This window comes from Diabrotica undecimpunctata, chromosome 6 (assembly GCF_040954645.1).
Source record: "Diabrotica undecimpunctata isolate CICGRU chromosome 6, icDiaUnde3, whole genome shotgun sequence".
NCBI classification, from domain to species: domain Eukaryota; kingdom Metazoa; phylum Arthropoda; class Insecta; order Coleoptera; family Chrysomelidae; genus Diabrotica; species Diabrotica undecimpunctata.
Window position 1 is genome coordinate 87,964,008 of NC_092808.1, and position 15,565 is coordinate 87,979,572.

General features: G+C 38.1%; 1 protein-coding gene across 1 annotated transcript in view; it reads left to right on the top strand.

Annotated features, from left to right (window-relative positions):
* The first annotated feature begins 8,941 nt into the window (after positions 1-8,941).
* Ptpmeg2 (Protein tyrosine phosphatase Meg2) overlaps positions 8,942-15,565 on the top strand; it is a 329,068-nt gene continuing 322,444 nt past the window's right edge. Inside the window, exon 1 of the mRNA XM_072534846.1 lies at positions 8,942-9,071. Within this exon, the coding sequence (XP_072390947.1) occupies positions 9,039-9,071 (33 nt within the window). The 5' untranslated portion in view covers positions 8,942-9,038. The remainder of the gene's footprint in view (positions 9,072-15,565) is intronic.

Sequence of the window (15,565 nt, forward strand, 5' to 3'; positions counted from 1 at the left end):
TTTTCTTTGGATTTATAGATAGTGAGTGTTCCTTGCACCATGTTTCTATTAGTCGGAGAGCAACTTGTGATCTCTCACATAGTGTGCTCTCAAACTTACCGCTTTGCAGGACAGCAATATCGTCTGCATAGGCTATTGTGTAGAAACCGTTGCTGCTGAGTTGGTCAACCAGGGTATCTAGAACTATGTTCCAGAGTAGTGGTGATAGCACCCCTCCCTGTGGACAGCCCCTCGTAACCATGCCTCTAACAGAAACGTCTTCTACATTTATGCTTATTGCTCTATTAGAGAGCATACTGAATATCCATTCGCTTATGGCCAGGGGAACATTCCTGACGTTGAGCTGTTGGGTGATAGTTGGGAATGTGGTTTTATCAAACGCTCCCTCAATGTCTATGAATATACCTAGGGTGGATTCTTTATTATCCAGCGATCTTTCAATTCTTCCCACTACATGATGCAGTGCAGAATCGGTAGATCTTCCCGAAGTATATGCATGTTGATTTGGGTGAAGTGGGTTATGGACCAGAACTTCATCCCTTATGTACCTCTCGCATAGCCTTTCCATCGTTTTCAACAGAAAGGATGTTAGGCTAATTGGTCGGAAAGCCTTTGGTAGGGTGTAGTCCATCCTACCTGGTTTTGGTATGAAGACCACACGTACCTCTCTCCACTTCCTAGGAATATATCTCAGAACCAAAGAGGCTCTGAATATTTCCACGAGGTGCGGCAGAAGGATATCCAGTCCCCACCGTAGTAGGGCTGGATATATGCCGTCAGGCCCTGGTGATTTGAAAGGGGTGAAGCACAATATGGCCCATTTTACCTTTTCCTCATTAATCATTGTTCTGGCGAGATGCCAGTCGTTTGTTGACGGTATGATTGCTTCTTCCATCCGGTTTGGTGCTGTTGAGACACTAGAACCGGGAAAGTGTGTTTTCATCAGGACCTCAGCACTTTCGCGAAGGTTGGAAGTTTTATTCCCATCTTCCTTCGTTAGTATGCCGACATGCCGATGTGGGTCCTTTGAGAGCGCTTTTTGTAACCTGGAAGCCTGCGGGAAATCTTCGATTTCCTCACAGAAGGTTCTCCAAGCAGCTCTTTGTCTTTGTCTGCAGACTTTTTTAAACTCTCTGAGATTTGATTGGTAAGAATCCCAATCCTCTTTGAGTTTGGTGCGTTTTGCTCTATTAAAAGCTGTTCTTGCTGTCTTCCTAAGGTGTTCCAATTCCGGTATGGTTAAATCGGCTTGTCTCCAGAAGGCTCGAATTGTTGATTTTATTACAAAGGGGGACCCATCGTGTGTCAGGTAGGCATTACCTAAAAAATACGTGAATGAATGAAAATATTAGTAATAAATATATTTACGGTTTTGGGTCAGAATTTATCGTAACATTGCCCCCCTCTTAAAAGATTGTTCCTCCTGAAACCTTGTCGGGACTGGAACTGGAACGGTATGCTGGTATCGGCAACTGGACCCTCTTTTACAACTTCCAGTTGTATAAAAATGACAAGGGACGGTTTTCTCTCCGCACCAGTAACTATGCGGATTGCAACAGACTAACACCTGGACTTCGGTGTCTTTAAAGATCTCTTCCACCATATTTCGGATAACCCTCCAATCTAATTGGCGGCACTCCAACTTTGGCATGGCTAACTTTTGCACGTCGGACTCTAGTACGTGCTCTCTCAATTGAAGTAAGGCTTCCCATACATCTCGGTAGGTAGGTTGGTCACGGGCAGTGTCTTTTGTTACCAGGTAGAAAAGGTAACGTGATGCATCTTGGAGTTTCAAGGTTTTACCGGGAGCTGGCACCTGGCATTGCAGTTCTGCAACTCGACCAAACTTCCTTCGAAAGACGGATGCCAACCCTGGTGCGTCTTTGATACTGGCCGGGATGGTAAGGGCCAGCGAGTAGTCATCGGGGAGCGCGAGTAGATCTTGCTTTTCTTCAGTGGTAACACCATGTCTTGCTTTACCGGTACCTCAATAGGCACCCATGAATTCCTCAAACGTGAGGTCAGACACGTCTTGGACTTGGTTTACTTCCACTTCTTCATCTACGTCGTGGTCACCTTCGAAAGACGCCAGCCGGTTATGGTGTACTATCATCGGCTTTCCCCTCGGAATCTTGTTTATTCGGTAGATGACATCGTTGATCTTCTCCATGATGAGGTATGGACCTTCCCAAAACTGCTGCAATTTGGGAGAACAACCTTTCCGCTTCTTGGGATTATACAGCCAGACTTTGTCGTTCTTCTTAAAGCAACCCTTTTCGGCTTGTGTATCGTACCGTTTCTTGATTCGGTCGCTAGCGATCTGAAGGTGGGAACGGACCAACTCATGTACATCGTCCATTCTTCTTCGTAATTCGATCACATAATCTTCACCTGCTACATCTTCTCCAGGTCGACACCCAAACTCTAGATCACAAGGTAGTCGCATTTCGCGTCCGAATAGGACTTTGGCTGGTGTCTGGCCTGTTGATTCGTTAACAGCAGATCTGTAGGCCATTGTGAAGAACGGAAGGTATTGGTCCCAGTCTCGCTGATGATCGGACACCATCTTTGTCAAATACTTGCCAACTGTCCTATTCATTCGTTCTACCATACCATCCGATTGCGGGTGATACGCGGTAGTTCTTGTTTTCTTCATGCCTAGTCTATCACATATTCCTTGGAATAGATCGCTTTCGAAGTTCCTGCCTTGGTCACTATGGATCTCCAAAGGCACTCCAAATCGGCTGATATATTCTTGGATCAACTTATCTGCAACGGTGGCGGCCTTCTGGTCTGGAAGTGCGTAAATCTCGACCCACTTAGTAAAGTAATCCATTACTACCAGCATGTACTTGCCTCCATTTTCACTTTCTGGAAATGGCCCAGCGATGTCCAAAGCTATTCTTTCAAACGGGCTTCCAACATTATATTGTCTCATAGGAGCTCTCCTTTTTCGGTGAGGCCCGTTACTCGTAGCACAAATAGTACATTTCTTACACCAGTCTTTTACGTCGTCGGAACTGTTCATCCAATAAAACCGTTCCCGAATTCGCTGAAGGGTTTTCCTTACTGTCGTGTAACTGACGAAGTACTTCGGCTATTCTGCTCTTTAGGATCACCAACTGTCTTCTCTTCTCTGAACCGTCATCATTTTCCAGGACTCGTTTAAGCAAGCCATCTTCGATGATAAATGAGTCCCACTGGGCCCAATACGTCTTAACTACTGAGCATAGGTTTGATATTTCCTGCCAAGGTGGTCGACGGTTTTCCTCTTTCCATTTTCGGATTTTTTGTATAACTGGATCTCTCTCTTGTTCTTCCCTGATCTTAGTAGGCGTCCAGTCGTTGTTGACAATCGTCGTTCTTAGCACTGCTGCTTCCTTGGATTCCGTTTTGTTGCAGTGGGAACACTCTGCTGAGCATGGCCTTCTGGAAAGAGAATCAGCGTTTCTGTGGCTAACTCCGGCCCGGTGCTCAATCTTAAAATCGTATTCTTGGAGTCGTTCGATCCACCTGGCTATCTGACCCTCTGGATTCTTAAACTGCATCAACCACTTAAGGGCGGCATGGTCGGTTCGGATTAGAAACTTTCTTCCATAGAGGTATTGATAGAAGTGCTCTACTGATTTCACTACTGCCAGAAGTTCTCTTCTCGTGACGCAATAATTCCGCTCAGGTTTTGAAAGAACTTTACTAAAATATCCGAGGACTCGTTCCTGTCCTCCTTGAATCTGAGACAGCACTCCTCCAATTCCCACATTACTTGCATCCGTATCTAAGATGAACTCTCCTTCTGGCAGTGGATACCCTAAAATTGGTGCTGTTATTAAATGCTTTTTCAACGTTTCAAAGGCATTTTGGCAGTCTATATCCCAGCGGTATTCTCTTGCTTCCTCTGTAAGTCGCGTTAATGGCTTAGCGATATCTGCAAACTTCTTAATAAACCTCCGGTAGTAAGTACATAGTCCAAGAAAACTTCTCACTTGATGTTTGTCAGTTGGTTTTGGCCATTCCTTAATAGAATCGATTTTTCCCTTATCCACGGCCACTCCTTCTTTACTGACTATATGACCCAGATAATTGACTTTACCTTGAAATAGCTGGCACTTCTTGGGGTTTAGCATCAATTGGGCAGCTTTAAGTCGATTAAAAACGTTTTCTAAATTCCTCAAATGATCTTCGAATGTCTCCCCCAAGACGATTATGTCATCTAAATAAACCAGGCATGTTTTCCAAGATAACCCTCTCAACACATTTTCCATAAGCCTCTCAAATGTCGCAGGAGCATTACAGAGTCCAAATGGCATAACATTGAATTGCCACAATCCAGATCCTGTGGTGAAGGCTGTCTTTTCTTTATCTACTGGGTCCATTTCTACCTGCCAGTATCCAGACTTCAAATCCAAAGTAGAAAACAATTTACTTCCAGCCAATGTGTCCAATGTGTCATCGATCCGAGGCAGAGGATAACTATCCTTCTTGGTAACGTTGTTCAGCAAACGGTAATCCACACAGAACCTCGTCGTTCCGTCTTTCTTCTTAACCAGGACCACCGGAGAGACCCATGGGCTCGTAGAAGGTTCTATCACCCCGTCTTTCTTTATTTCCTGAACAATCGTTTCAGCTTCCTCTCTTTTTGCCTGTGGTAATCGTCGAGCTGTTTGACGAATTGGCTTAGCATTACCAGTATCAATTTTATGCTTAACAACGGTAGTTCTTCCCGTTTTTCCTCCTTTCGGTACGAAAATATCACGATACTGCCGAAGAAATTCCCTTAATTTCCTTTTCTCCATCTGGTTTAGAGACTGTCCTGCAACTGCAACCATTTGGTCGAATTTGTCGTTGGAATTATCAGATGTTGTCGCCTGACGGATTATGGATGTCACAGGTACACAAGTTCCTACTTTTGTCTCTTTCTTGATTGTCACTGGGTAGTCATTGACATTGATAAGCCTCACAGGAATTTCCTTAGCCAAAGTCACCAATTCCTTTCCAATTATTCCACGGCCAACCTCATCGTCGTGGTTCCAAGGCTCCATCATAACAGGTCTCCCTTCGTCTACAATTCCCTGTAGTCGCGCTACTATGATCGTTTCGCTTCTCGCAGGCACGACTGTATCTTCTGTAATGGCTGCTTGCACAGTGTTGTCATTATGTGGATGGAGAAATACCTCCTCGTTGCCAACTTTGATTACCTTATTCTTAAAATCCAATTGGAATCCATGCATATTCATTACGTCCATTCCTAATATAACATCCTCTTCGATGTCAGCAACTATAACAGTATGGACAAACTTTTCTGCCCCAATTCCCAATTGTACCTGGATTTCTCCATGAATGTTGGCATTTTCACCTGTAGCGGTCTGAAGTCGTAACCTCGTTGGTAACAGTTTCTTTCGGCTGTTTATAACTGTCGGGCGTATTCTGGTCGCTCCGGTATCCACCAACAACGTATGCTTTTTACCATTTAAGTCTCCATCTACATATACACTATCTTCACGACATTTCAAAGAAGCTATTAGTATGAGAGGGTCTTTGGAAAAGTTTTGGGTCGAAGCTGCCCCCCTAAGGCTGGCCCGTTCTAGTTTTCCTGATGGTGAGTTTCTTGATTTGCGTCGTACCTAGGGTGCTTACAGGAGCTTCGTACGTGTCCTATTTCGCCACAATTCTAGCATCTGATGATCTTCGTTTTCTTATTTGTCATGCTTTTCATCATATTAACGAGCTGGTCAAGTTTATCTTCATCTCCTTCCTCTTTTACAGTCCTAACTTTACTGTACCCGCCAGAGGCCTGTGTAGCTGACTCGTATTCGAGGGCGGCGGATAAGACATCAACCAGCGTCTTGTGACGAGCTAATCGTAGTGTTCTCTGCATTTCATGATCACGAAGACCATCAATAAACGTTTGAACGGCCAATTTTTCCATCATGTCTTCGGGAGCTGTTGGATAAGCATATCGTACTAATCTGGCAATATCTACCTCATATTCTTGAAGAGCCTCATCTTTCTTCTGTCTACGATTTTTAAGCTGCGACTGATATACATGCTCCAAATGTTCGTGGCCATATCGCATATTTAACCTCTTCTTCAGTTGTTCGAAATCATCGGTCTCCTCTACGGCTATGGTCTGAAGCACATCTAAGGCATCTCCTCGAAGAGCGATAGTCAGGTTTACCGCCTTTTCTTTTTCAGACCATCCATTTGCTCTTGCGGCTGATTCGAACTGTTTCACGTAGTTGTTCCATGACGATTTTCCATCGAAAGTTGGGACTTTCACATGGACAGAACCTCCACTTCCTTCAAATTTCGGCCGTGTTTCCAACTTACATTTCGTCTCTTCTTCTTTTGTCTCCACTGTAATTGGATTGTTTCCTCTCTCTGCTGTCCCTGTTTCCTCCATCTTCCTTTCCATCTCTTTAATCTTTTCTTCGAAGGCCGACATATCGGCAGCAACTTGGTTTTTTAGCGAAGACATTCTATCGTCGAGGGCAGACATCTCGGAAGTTACTTTAGAGATGTTAGCAGAAACTTTACTTTCCAGAGAAGAAATCTCGTTAGAAACTTTGTTTTCTAATAAGGCGATGTCGCCGGAAACTTTCGAAATATCGCCAGAAACTTTGTTCTCCAATGATGCGATGTCACCGGAAACTTTGTTCTCTAATGATGCGATGTCGCCGGAAACTTTCGAAATATCGCCAGAAACTTTGTTCTCTAATGATGCGATGTCACCAGAAACTTTCGAAATCGACGAGAGGACAGCATCTTCAAATATATAAGTCTCTGGATCTAGTCCTTCTTCTAGCAAAGCGTTCTTTAGTCGTTGGACTAACTCAGCCTTTTTTCCGGTGGAAGCTAATTCTCTGTCTTCAAGATGTCTTCTTAAATTAGTCACTGTCAGCTCATAAATCGTAGCCATTTTCACAATTTATTTTATATTCACTTGTAATTTATTTTCGCAATTTATCTAAGTATTCCACTGTTCTGACACCATTTGTTGTGAATTTATTAAAAGGTTCAATATTTATAACACTTACGGATTTAATTTATTTCTTTATTTATATTAACTTATCTGACAATAATTTATTATATCCGTACGTAACAAATTCGCGAGCGCGGGTCTTGAGAATTAACTGTCCCTCCATAACCAAAATTCCTCTATAAATATAAAGTCCTGTTATTCGAGAATGAAAACAGTTGTTTCTCGAAACACATCGAACATAGACCGCTGTTTTGCTGAAAGACCTTCTAGACAGAGCGGCGAATTGTTCTCAGAACCGGTATGGTTAAATCGGCTTGTCTCCAGAAGGTTCGAATTGTTGATTTTATTACAAAGGGGGACCCATCGTGTGTCAGGTAGGCATTACCTAAAAAATACGTGAATGAATGAAAATATTAGTAATAAATATATTTACGGTTTTGGGTCAGAATTTATCGTAACACTATTATTGCAAAGAATAGAAAAATAATGAAAGAAATGCTAGAAGAAATAAGAGAGAAAGGGGAGTTAATGAAGCTAAGATTAAATCAAGAAAAGACAAAAATATTAAGATTAGGGAAAAACCAATGAAAGAAAAAATCAAAATAGGAAGTTCTGAGTTTGAAGAAGTAGAATACTTCAAATACCTAGGAGATACAATAAGCAAATCCGGAGAAAGGAAATCCGAAATAAAAGAAAAACTATTAGCAGCGAATAAAGCTTATTTTGCAAAATAAGCTTACTTACTTATAAAACATTACATAAAAGCAAAACACTGAATAAGAAAACTAAGATGAGCATTTATAACACCATAATTAGGCCAATATTAATATATTCAGGAGAAACAATGACGATGGTTAAAAAAGATGAATAAGACTTAAGAATAGCAGAGAGAAAGTTTATGAGAACCATACTAGGACCAATCAGAACAGAGCAAAATGAATATAGAAGCAGAACAAATGCAGAGATTAAGGAAGAACATCGTAACTAAAATAAAGCAGTGCAGAGTTAGATGGTTAGGTCACATTTGGCGAGCAGGCGATGAGGCAGTGACATACGCAATGATAGAATGGAATCCAGGAGGAAGAAAGAGAAAGGAAAGACCGAGATCAAAGTGGCTGCAAGAAGTTGAAGAAGACCTCCAAAGGGCAGGAGTCAGAGAGTGGAGAGGAAGAACTAGAGACAGGAAAAAATGGAGAGATATCGACAAGAAGATAAGATAAACAAAAAAGACTGATCTACTGAAGAAATAGGATCTACAAAGCATTCGCGGTTTATATATATATATATATATATATATATATATATATATATATATATATATATATATATATATATATATATATATATATATATATATATATTGGATTTGAAGTTTCTGCGGAGCTATATGTGATTTCTGTGGTTTTCTGGGTTTGACACCGCGTTAAATTGCTTTGTTTTTTGGAAAAACCATTGTCTTGGCGACGTTTCGGCAAGGTCAGACTTGTCATTGTCAAATCAGATTAGTTCTGCTTTTTCCTGATGTTCGAGTAGACTGATTTCATTTCTCAAGCAATGCCCGAGGGTCAGCAACAACCTCCTATTGGGAGTCTTACGTTGCCATGCAGTATATCTGTTAAATACTATAACATCACACCATATTTTCAACAAAAACGTAACACAATAAAAATATTTTAAATTTTTAAGGGTTTTTACCCAGATATTTAGTGGCTTGACTTATGTACACCTGGTAATAATACACTGATGATGGACTTTTTAATCCGAAAAAGTTCTGTGATGAAGCCCGAAAGGATCTTATATACAAACTTTTTATACAGAATTTTTAAATAAAATTTTGTTAAAGGTGTTGCCTACAATAAGCTCGGATTGTTTTAAACTGTGAACGGATTTGGTGAATCGATATTGAACTCGAGAAAATAAATCGAAAAATCGAATAATTTTGTTGTGTCATCGAAAATCAGAATATAATCGAATTTACAGTAGGTTTTTAATATTGAATGTAGTGTAGTGGCTTTACACAGTGTGAGAGAAAAATAAAATACGTGTATCTTTTACAAATATGGATGCCAATTTAACACCCGACCAGGAAAATGTAAGTAACAAATTAAAAACCTACTTTATTATATTGCAACCTAAGTGTCTCTTCTGATCATCGATAAATAAATCATATTTTACTAATGACAGTGCATCTCTTTTTTTTTCCGGTGTACTAAAAAATACTAAACTTTGTTTTGTAAGGCTACTGGGAATTATTTTTAATTTTTTTAAATGTTCTCTTCGTCGAAACACCCAACCCACACACGTAAAGTGTATAATACCTTTAACTATGTATGAAGTTTTCGGAAAGCAACAATTTACAGGACTTAAATATAGACAATAACACTGTTGAAGTTGTTAAGAACAAGAGTTCTTCTTTTGTTTAATGAAACGTTTTATAAATAATTGCAGACTAAATTCATTATATATTTATGTATGTTATTAATGTAATAATGTAATTTGTTAAATTAATATTTATTTTACCATTTTTTTGTAGTCAACTATTTAAATTCAACTAAAACAAATGATGGATAGCACAAAACTCTTATTAAAAGAACAAGTATAGATAATTAAAGTAAATTTATTCACAGTTAAACACTAAATTCATAAAAGACTAGTAAACATTTGCTACGGCTAATGTAAAAAGTTAAAATTACAATTAACAAATGAAATTTATTAAATTAACATTAAATAAACAAGAGAAAATTAAAATGAAACACCAAATAGAACAAAAGTAATAGCTTAAGAATTGAAGATTTTAAGGAGATGTTACACTTCAATATCATTTAAATTTTCTTAAAATTAAGAATCCTAAACAGAGGACTGGTTAATGTGAAGCATTTGAAACATTGCACTAGATTAAGTGTATGATGTTATTATTATTATGACATTATGAAGAACTAGAGTCATTGACAGAAGAAATGCCCAGACAAGATATTAAAATTATTATAGGTGATGCAAATACAAAAGTTTTAAGAGAAGATATATATATAAAAAACGTAACAGGGGGCGAAAGTAAACATGAATACAAATGATAACGGCCAAATATTGATTACATTTGCAGTTGAAAACCCGATGAAAATAATAAGTATGCGTTTCAGGAGAAAGAATATTATAAATGAACATGGAAAATTCGAGGATCAAATGACACTAACCAAATAGACCACATAGGACATTTAGAGGCACAGACATAGACTCTGATCATTTTTTTGGTTAGAATTACTGAGTATGAGAGATGCAATAATTAAAAAACATAAACAGAAAAAGAATGTGCAACCTAAATTTAATGTTGAAGCGCTGTGAAAATTTGAGGTAGTACAGGGTTACCAAAAGGACATACAATGAGTGATATACAATAAAGGTTCTTGAATATGAGAAACAATATAAAGGAAGCAACATCGAAGAACATACATAGAACAAGAGAATTTAGAAAAAACCACTGGTTTGATGACGAATGTAGAGCAGAGTTAAAAAAAATATCAGATTGGAGATTAAAATGTTTGCCATTGCAAAAACAAGATGACCTAGAAAGCTATGCCACACAGTGAAAAAAAGTAAAGAAAATCCTAAGGACACAGAAAAGAAAGTATATGGCTGTTAAAGTAAAGTGTATTAAAGAACATTAAGAAAAAAACGAAATAAAAAGTTTCTGCAAAGGGGTAAAATACATTAAATCTGGGTATCAGGGAAGAACAATGAATGTAACAATATTTCAAAGAGTTGTTAAATGGCAGAGTGACTAATGTTAAAAATTATAATGTTCCTGAACCCCAAAATAGTAGTAGACATAATACCAACTCCCACAAGAGAAGAAATTAAAGAAATAATAAAATATATGAAAAATCGAGAAAGCCCCAGGGAGAGCGGCATTGTGACAGAGAATTTCAAATATGGAGGAGAGGCCATTATAATTTCTATACATAAAAAGGGAGATAGGACCAAAATCGAAAACTGTAGAGGAATGTCCTTCTTAGAGGTAATATACATAGTGCTCGCCATACTAATCAAAAAACGACTAGAAATATATGTGTATCCTAGAAGAATCTAGGAGAATACTAGTGAGGATTTCTCAAGGGAAGATCACCAACATATCAAATTTTTATATTAAAACAAATCCTGATCAATTGCTATGAATACAACATTTTGGCACAACTACTTTTCGTTGATTAGATGGCCGCCAATGATACCTACAATAGAAAGAAACAAATTAATAGAAACTCCAAGAAAGAGTAACTCCTAAAAGAATTCCAAGTACCAGAAAAAATAGCGAGATTGGTAAAAATGACAATTAGAAAAACTATTTGTGCTGTGGAGTGCAATGGTACAGTCTCAGAAGAAATCGAAGTGAAAAAAGGTGTTAGCCAAGGAGACCCATTGTCTACCTTGCCATTCAATATAAGTTCTTTAAAAAATTGTAAGGGTTAGTGGGATAAATAGGTCAGGTTTTATTTTCTATAATGAGCACCAATGCTTAGCATATGCTGATCATGTGGTTCTTATTGCTAGAAATGGAAAAGAACTGGGAAGTATAGCAAAAAGACTGATTCAGGAAAGCACTAAAATGGGACTAAAAGTTAATATTAATAAATTCAAGTACATGGAAATTTGTAGCAAAAAAAGAATAAGACTCCTTTAAATTAGAGGTGGATGAATATATGTACTTAGTTACCGTTATTGACCAGAGATATAAGGAAGAAACTGAAATCAATCTGAGACTGACCAAGAGCAACATATGTGCTGTGGGCATGAACAAAATAATTAAGGCCAAAGATATATCTCGTAATACAAAAATAAGAGTAAACAAAACTATAATTAGACCCACAATGCTATATGCTGCCGAGACATGGACTATGAACAAAACCATACAGAATAGGTTGGAAGCATGGGAAAGATACTTTGCAGAATGTTTGGTGGAAAAGTAGTAGAGGGAGAATGAAGAAAACAAACTAATGTAGAAGTGTATCAATTGTAAGCTAATCCTCTAATAACAAAAGTAGTGAACAAACAGAATGGCACAGACATCTAGAAAGAATGCAAGGTAATAGACAAGTCAAGAATATTGGTTGGAGAGTACCCGAGGGCAAAAAAGAGAGGAAGACAAAGAAAAAATGGAGAGATGTAGTGATGGAAGACCAATCCAATCCATTTCAGAGAGATGGGAATTATAGATTGGAAGCTGACAGTTAAGAACAGAAAAACATGGAAATTATCCATACAGCAACAGGCCTAAAAGGTCTGTTAATACTATACATAGGTACATATTATTATTATGTTAAAATTTTAGTCTGTACTGACATTTACAAAGATTTTCAGCAGGAAACAAGTTAAAGAATTTTATGCAATACTAGAAATACATGAGATATTCCTTAAATAACTTATAACTATGTCTACTGATACTATCTGATCAGAATTATTTTGTTGTTTTTGCTCACTTGACAACATGATATCTAACGTAGACCCATGAAATTTTTACCATATGGGAATGTGTTTTTAGCAACAATGTAGTTTAAAACTAACTTAACAACATTTAAGGGGTTTTATCCATATATTTAGTTGCTTCATACATGCATTTCCAAAAACGTTCTGTGATGTAGCCCCAAAGGGTTCTTTTAAATATTAATTAAATTTATTGTATATTCTATTTTATTTCCAAATGTAAAGTGTTATGCTTATTTAAAGATCACACGTTCTGCTGAGTAAGCATATGGTGAATTGAATAATCCACATTGCATTGATTTGTTCTTATTCTCTCTTAATTTCTTAACATTGAAAAGAATCTGCTTCGAAATAATGCCTGCTATCGGCTTTAATTACATGGCAATCCTGAGTAAGTTCAGTAAGGAATATTTAAATAAATTAAATTGTAACAGAATATAGGAGTGACAGCATGGAGAAGAAGAAATAATAAATGTCAAAATAATAATAATAATATTCCACAATTCATAAGATGAAAATTAAACGAATTTCAGCTGAAAAATGAAAAAAAAAAAAAGAATAAACAGTTCAAGAAAATATTTCAACAGAAACAACCTTTAAGTTTTATGTGATTTTAAGTGAAAAGATGTGTTATGTGACTACATTCATTGGTATTGTTAAAAAATAAATTTACTCGTATTAATATAGCAGTGAAGAGTAAAGAAAGGACACTAGCAATTTCTTATGTAAAAGTGGTTAAATTTGCAGAGAGGTTTGGTCATTGTGATCAAAAGTCTCATTGTCCCAAGGCTCAGAAATTAATTGTTACACGGGTTCAAAGTGTCAGATTTTAGTCCATTTGAATAATTCATATTTGTATAATATACAGGATGTTAGTAAATAAATGCAACAAACTTCAAGAAGTCATTCTGCATGAAAAAATAATGACAGCTTGCTCAATAAACGTATTTTCGCAAATGCTTCGTTTTCTGAGATATGGGGTGTTGAAATTTTTCTTACAAACTGATGATTTATTTATTGGCCTGAAACCTGTTGAGATAAACAAATGTAATTTGGTATGTTTTAAGAGGTAGTTATTGCGCATTTTTACCAAAAAATTACGAATTTTATATTCATTATTGGCGCCCATACGGGTGATATTGTCAATTTTTTTTAATATGGTATCAGTCAAATTGACTGAAACTTTGCAGAGATGTAGCTTTGATCATGCTGATTAAACGTTTTCAGAGTCCCAAGACTCAGAAATCAATTGTTTCTGAGTTATAGAACTTCAAAGTGTCAGTTTTTAGTCCATTTTTCAAAATCATAAATTTGGAAACTTATCTTCCCACACATTCGATATACGGCATCTGAATCTCAATAAAAACCAATATGGTATCGGTTCATCATTTCTTAATGTTTCCCTGACAAAAAAAAATATCCTAGGAGGAATATCCATGTGGATATTCCGGTGGAATATCCCGATTTGATCCATATCTGTAGAGTATAGAGGGCGAGTCAAGTCCCACAGCACTTAGGCCCCAAATTACACATTCTGCATCCTCCTAGAGAACTTTCGTCCTTAGCTCATTTTCCATCCTGCCATTTTCAGGAAGGTGGACAAGTCTACATGGGGCATCTCCCTTATGTGAGCAGATGTAGGCCAGGGCTCTCCGAACGCGTATTGATGATAACTGAGGACATTCACATAGGATATGCTCTACAGTTTCGTCTTCTCGTTCACATTTCCTGCATAGAGGTGTGTCTACTAGCCCCAGTATGTAGAGGTGTTTGCTAAATTGACAATGACCAGTTAAAAACACCAAATGTCAAGCTTGGGTTTTCCTTGGTCATTATTCTTAATTACTTCTTTGATGCTGACTTTTCACGGTTACTTGGTGTTACCTTGGCAAGTCTACATCCTTGCCCTTCTTCCCATCTTTTCAGGGTTTGCGTATGATTGTTGTAGCCTTCCTAGCTAGTTGGTCAGCAATTTCGTTGCCTTTATTCGTTTAACCCACCTCAGGATGATGTTATTATAATGCGACTCTTGAGTTAGTGACTCGTGACACTCCATTACTAACCCTGGTGTGGCACGTGGTCTATTAAAGGTTAGTATTGTTTGTCTGCTGTCCGTGCAGATTATTATGGTTTTCTCAGTTATACCTTTCTAGGTTATCTCTTTTGCAGCTATGGTGATACCAGCCAGTTCTGTCTGAACTTCTCTGGGATTTTTGTCCATACCCATTGCCCTTTATTCTTAGGTTCAGTGATCTGGAGTATATCCCGCATCCTGATTGTTCTTCTATTTTGTAGCCATCGGTGTATATGCAACATGCATTTGCCACTTTTGACTCCCTGTGCTGTCTTGTTTCGATTTTGGAGGGTTTGTCAAAAACACACTTAGGTTTAATTGAATTGCAGCCTGCCTGTAGTAGGGTTTAGGCATCCAGCTCTCCCCGCCAGAAACGAAATCTCAATTGTCCCGTTCCTAAATCAAGGTTTGCATCCATTGATCGCATTCACATCATTGTCACCAGCGCCACCTCTTTGACATATATGTCTGGAGGGGTGACGCTAATGAGCAACTCCATTGCAGCAGTTCGTGTTGTTTTCATGGAACCCATTATATTTAGGCAAGGTGGTTTAGTTTGTTGATCGCTGTTGCTTGTAGTATTTTTGGTACCTCTGTGCGAAAGGCCCCAGGAGCGTCCGACCGTTCGTCGACACTGCTCATAGGCAATATAATATATGCTCTTTTAGCTTTACCATCATAAATGGGAGTTCCATATTAACTTCCTGTCGAGACAATACCAAGGTATTTCACCTCTTCAGAAAAGTGTAGACCCTCCGTGATGTTTCTTTTTCTGATGAAGAGGACCATATCTGTCTTCATATGTCTTCGTAACTCTCACACATAGTGTATTCTCAAACTTACCGCTTTGCAGGATAGCAAAGCCTTCTGCATAGGCTGTTGTGTAGAACTCGTTGCTGCTGAGTTGGTCAATCAGGGTGTTTAGAACTATGTTTCATAGGAGTGGTGATAGCACCTCTTCCTGTTGACAATCCCTCGTAACAATCCCTCTAACCGAAATGTCTTCTATATTTATGCTTATTGCTCTACTGGAGAACACA